Source organism: Oryctolagus cuniculus, chromosome 2 (assembly GCF_051225735.1).
Source record: "Oryctolagus cuniculus isolate XC-2025 breed Fujian yellow rabbit chromosome 2, ASM5122573v1, whole genome shotgun sequence".
NCBI lineage: Eukaryota > Metazoa > Chordata > Mammalia > Lagomorpha > Leporidae > Oryctolagus > Oryctolagus cuniculus.
Window position 1 is genome coordinate 92,596,389 of NC_142868.1, and position 6,000 is coordinate 92,602,388.

The 6,000-nt window shown below is 37.2% G+C and overlaps 1 protein-coding gene across 1 annotated transcript in view; it reads left to right on the plus strand.

The window, feature by feature from the left end:
• The window catches only part of LOC103352159 (disintegrin and metalloproteinase domain-containing protein 5), a 114,066-nt gene extending 109,041 nt beyond the window's left edge, over window positions 1–5,025 (plus strand). The window contains exons 17-19 of the mRNA XM_051832399.3: window positions 2,819–2,905; window positions 3,567–3,678; window positions 4,682–5,025. Of these exons, the coding sequence (XP_051688359.3) occupies window positions 2,819–2,905; window positions 3,567–3,678; window positions 4,682–5,025 (543 nt within the window). The remainder of the gene's footprint in view (window positions 1–2,818; window positions 2,906–3,566; window positions 3,679–4,681) is intronic.
• The last annotated feature ends 975 nt before the right edge of the window (window positions 5,026–6,000 follow it).

Genomic DNA, 6,000 nt, shown 5'->3' on the forward strand with positions numbered 1-6,000 from the left:
CAATATCCTGGTTCATAAGCTCCACACATTCACTAGGTCTCAGTCTCCTGTTATTACTCCCCACCAGAGTCAAGTTTTTCTGCTTGGCTGAGGGCAGGCGCAGATCCAAGCTGGCACAGCTATTACGTATGTCCAAAATGGCACTTGCTGTATTGTCTCACACACCCTTGCAAGGTGAGTGGAGAGAGAGAACCATGTCCATATCATTCCTTTTATTTTTTTCTCTCCTCTAGTTAGGCTGGTGTACTTTCCCTCATAGGGCTTTAAGCCTCGTTCCCTTTAGGCTCTTCAGGTCACTTTTCTGCCAGTGTCTCAAGCTAATGCAGTTTCATCTCACCTCTCTTTCCAGTGCTAGTGTGAAGGAGACTCTCGGCAGCTGGGGTCCCTAGCCATGGATGCTCATGCCCTCCATGTAGATCCACCATGTCCCTCTAATTCCAGAAGAATTTCCTCTGCTGTTTTTTCCCTAACTTTTCCCTGAGACTGCAGTATCTCCACTTTTATTAAACTATCATTTCCTGGACTCACAGTGAGCTCGCTCCCTATTCTGTCATCTTGGAATACCATAAAACAGTATTAACAATAATATAATATAGAAATCCCCTGATATTCTATACATGAATAATGCCTCTAATAGCATTTTAATATTCTAATTGATCCTAGTAACTTTTAAGTTCAAGAGATGTTATGTAAAGTTAGATTTAGCATACATTCTTTAAGAAAGTATCTGGGTGTGTTTGTTCAAAATAAATTTATTATCTATATGATGATTTTTTTTAAACTTTTATTTAATGAATATAAATTTCCAAAGTACAGCTTATGGATTACAATGGCTTCCCCCCCATAACGTCCCTCCCACCTGAAACCCTCCCCTTTCCCACTCCCTCTCCCCTTCCATTCACATCAAGATTCATTTTCGTTTCTCTTTATATACAGAAGATCAGTTTAGCATACATTAAGTAAAGATTTCAACAGTTTGCACCCACACAGAAACACAAAGTGAAATATACTGTTTGAGTACTAGTTATAGCATTAAATCACAATGTACAGTACACTAAGGACAAAGATCCTACATGAGGAGTAAGTGCACAGTGACTCCTATTGTTGACTTAACAAATTGACACTCTTGTTTATGGCATCAGTAATCACCCTAGGCTCTTGTAACGAGCTGCCAAGGCTATGGAAGCCCCCTGAGTTCACCGACTCTGATAATTTTTAGGCATGGCCATGGTCAAAGTGGAAGTTCTTTCGTCCCTTCAGAGAAAGGTACCTCCTTCTTTGATGACCCGTTCTTTCCACTGGGATCTCACTCGTGGAGATCTTTCATTTAGGTAGGTTTTTTTTTTTTTTTTTGCCAGAGTGTCTTGGCTTTCCATGCCTGAAATAATCTCATGGGCTTTTCAGCCGGATCCGCATGCCTTAAGGGCTGATTCTGAGGCCAGAGTGCTGTTTAGGACATCTGCCATTCTATGGGTCTGCTGTGTATCTCACTTCCCATGTTGGATCATTCTCTCCCTTTTTGATTCTGTCAGCTAGTATTTGCAGACACTAGTCTTATTTATATGATCCCTTTGGTTCTAAGTCCTATCATTATGATCAATTGTGAACAGAAATTGATCACTGGGACTAGTGAGATGGCATTGGTACATGCCACCTTGATGGGATTGAATTGGAATCCCCTGGTATGTTTCTAACTCTACCGTTTGAGGTAAGTCAGCTTGAGCATGTCCCGAATTGCACATCTCTTCCCTCTCTGATTCCCACTCTTATATTTAACAGTGATCACTTTTCAGTTAAGTTTCAGCACTTAAGAAGAATTGTGTATTGATTACAGTATTCAACCAAAAGTATTGAGTAGAACAAACAAAAAAAATATACTAAGAGGGATAACATATCAAGTTGCTCATCAACAGTCAGGGTGAGGGCTGACCAAGTCACCGTTTCTCATAGTGTTATGATAATGTTTTGATAACTGAAAATATAAAAAAAGAATATTTGTCTCATCTTTCTCATTTTGACACATGTGAAATATGAACTTGGCCTAAATACTCTTCCCTCTTGAGATCTAAATGAAATGAGCTCAAGTTTCTATGCCAGAGGGTTCTGACTCTCCCATGTTCATGTACCCTCTTATTAGTAGAAGGAAAAGATTCATCAAAAAATTCATCCAAAAGTCTTTCACAAAATTTTTAATTTACTGTAAATTCTAAATAATTAGGAAGAAAAATGTACGCCATCATTAGAACTATTTAAATTCATGTGCTAGACATTCCCTTTCCCAGAAACTTTGTCACCCATCTTACCCTTAGGAATTCCTCTGTGACTTAGGGCATCTACCACGAGCCTTTCTCCTGGCTTTGGCCTCCTTATCCATTTGTCGTACGGCACAGTAGTCATGAATTTAAGACCTTGCCCTATTACCTAGTAGGTCAACACTGGCTCCTCACATAAATTGCCTGCTCCCAGAGATCTCTGGTCTCAGGTGAGCCCAGGCATTTTGCTTTTCAGGTGCTCCTCAGAACTCTTGGACTCAGGGGAGTTATCAAACAAGTTTTTTCAGCTATTCATCTTCCTCAGAGTACATCTAACACGAAGTGGTAAGAAAAGAAACCTTCTAACTCCTTATATATGATTACATCTTTATGACCTAAAGGCCCATAGTCAACACAGTCACAATTATTTGAGTACTATATTTTCATGGACTTTGTGGTAATTATGAATAATACAAGTTCTTTTTTTTAAAAAAAAGTCTTTTATCCATGCATACAGTATTACTGTTCAACTGACTTTACTTTTCACTTCCTTTTGCTTTTTTTAGTTTTGTTTCAGGTTTTCTTGTCGGTTAGCTGAATTTCGGAAGAATCGAACACTCTGCGATACGTCGTCACATTGCAATGGCCATGGGGTAAGGATTTGCAGTGGTAATTTTAAGCAGCATGAAGAATCAGAGATTTCTCTTTTTCAAAAAATAATTTGCAATGGGGTTTGTGGGAGTCATTTTCTAATGCTCTTTGATATTGTTTAACAGACTGATTTCTAGCTATAATTTTATCTTGAGAAAGTTATCAAACTATTTTTGGTGAAGATAAAGGGGATACCTTTAAGATGACTCTGGATGTAAAACATTTGATAACTGTATGAAGTGGAAGAGCCGTGAGGAACAGAAATGTTTGTGTCACCCTGTAACAAAAATGATTTTTTTAACAGATAGAAGGCATAGAATAAAATTCGTTAAAATTTTCATGCTAGTCTTATTAAGTTAATTTAGAGTCTGGGTTGCAACTAGCAAGTAGATGATAATTAATGGCATATTGAAGGTGATTGTGATGGATGGTACAGGGTTGGGTTGGGGAGTGCAGCTTGCAAGAATTTTTTTTAAACAAATTGATAATAGAAGCCTGATCTGCTTTTCAAACTGTGGATAACTGCAAGGGGGAAGTTGGTAAATTTCTCTAAGACACATTATTTACAATGGGATATACTCTGTGGACTAAGTATATATAATACATCAGTCTTCATCAAAACACATGTGTGCAGAAAAAAATATTTTTTTTAAATTATTCCAGATTTGCAACAATTTTGAACATTGCCATTGTGAAAAGGGATATACTCCTCCTCACTGCAAACCAAAGACAGGAGAGTTTGGAAGTACTGACGATGGTCACTTCAATAAAGATGGTTGGTTTCTTTACTATATTATGAATTAATACAATATGGAAGAAAATAAATGATAGGAAGCTAGATTGCAAAGAAACTAATGTCAAAAAAGTGGCTTTATTTCTGAGATTAAAAAAAATCTGACAGTGTAAGTTTTAAGTGTTCTTTCTTTCTTTTTTTTAATTTGACAGGCAGAGTTAGTGAGAGAGAGAGACAGAGAGAAAGGTCTTCCTTCTGTTGGTTCACCCCCTAAATGGCCACCATGGCTGGTGCGCTGCTCCTGCGCCAGGGGCCAGGTGCTTCCTCCTGGTCTCCCATGTGGGTGCAGGGGCCCAAGCACTTGGGCCATCCTCCACTGCCTTCCCAGGCCACAGCAGAGAGCTGGACTGGAAGAGGAGCAACCAGGACTAGGACCCGGTGCCCATTCGGGATTCCGGCACCACAGGCGTAGGATTAACCTAGTGAGCCATGGTGCTGGCCCTAAGTGTTCTTTCTTTATCAGCATTAGCATTGTTTACTAAGAAAAAGTGTACCCAATATTAGTAATTTGGAAAATATACATTTAATCCCTTATAATTTCCTCAGTTAATTTAGTTGTTGCCTTTGGATTATCAAATATATTCTTAGTTTAAATTGGTGTCAATAAGTCACTAATACATAATGTGATTAGTATGTTTCTGGCTGTTTCTTTTTTTCTTCCTAAATACTTCCATAATTCATTGTCTTTTTTCTACAGTGTAAAGGCTCAAAGCTAGTATTTTGAAATTTTTTGTTTTGCACTTCGTCTCTTTCCTCCCTGAGTAGTATTTTGATATCAAGTAGGCCTGGGTGAAGGTGGGAACACTAGAATAACACTAGTAATGGGCCATTATATACATTAGTTTTTTGGGTTTTATTATAGTAATACCTATACATATCTCTATATAAATGAAATAAATGCTTGTTGGTAACATTATTCTCGCTGCCTCTTTGCGGGGTTAATATGATCTCTAACATAATTTTGAATTGCTATTTTCCATTGTAGGGCGAAGTTATGTGGTTGGGAAGCATGCCACTTTTGAGAAAAAACATTTGCATCTCATTTTGTATATCACCCTACCTGTGCTTATCATTATCGGGGCTGTCTTAATGAAACAGGATAAAATCAGAGAGCTGTGCTACAGAGGAGAAACAGAAAGCGACAGGCAAGTTGAAAGTGAAAGAAATTCGGTTGCATCAGGAATAAACTATAGGAAAGGTAATATAAGTGGTTGCCTGGGGACACATGTGAAGCTGGTTTGGCTTTTATCATGTGTTTTCCGGTCTCACTTGTTACTAAAGCCACACAGCTACCATCAGCATCAGTGTAGGAGGAGGGACAGCTACTGAGCAAAATTTATTTTACCTCTAAGCTCATTCCCTCTGTCAAAGTAAACATACTGACTATAAGCTTTATGAGAAGAAATGACAATATGTTTTAAAGGATCTTTCAAAAATTAATTAAATGTAAATTCTCAAGGACCTTTCTCAATTATAAGCAGTTATTTTCCTAAATACTTCTGCTGCTAGTTTGTAAATTTGTCTTTCCACTAGAAATCATTTAGATTGCAAATAATAACAGATTGAGAGACAGGAGGCAGCATTGTATAAGTGAATTAGTAAGAAAATTCCATTTAGCTTCAGAAACCTTGGTTTTAAGTTGTAAATCTTGCATATCAAGTGATCCTACCTTGTGCAAATGATTTCATCTTATGTATCTAAGTTACTATCTTATAGTTCTGTCAAATAGGAGATGATAATAGTTTTGAAAGCACTAAAACTTTTGAGTAAGTGAAAGTTGCATCTTATCTACAATCATTGCGCAAATATTGAAGCCTCATATTGAGCCTCCTGTTCAAAATTTATTTTATTTGCCAAACTATTTACTTCCAGCTTTAGCTTTCAACAACTAATATAAATAAAGAACGTTAGTATTTTATAAGATGGAGAAAGAAATATCTAGATACATAATAACTGAAATTTTTGAGTGCTACTTTATGGTTTTGGCTTAATTGGTTATGAGGAATTAGGGATACCATAGAACAAGAGGAGCAATCTATACAACATAAATATGTGAATACATATAAAGTGAGAGTGAGGGGAGGCAATCGATACAGCAAGGTGGATGATGGCCTCTGTTTTAATACTGAGACAGTATGTTTTTATGTTGTTGGGAGGAAATACCGATTTGAGTCACACTTTCTTTGAAGGCAGTTCTTCAAGTGACCTTTTAATTGTTTAAGATTTATAATCTTTGACAGGTTAAAATAAATTTTATCGATTTTATAGGTCAGAGACAGAAGAAATCAGCAGCAGCAGCAAGAT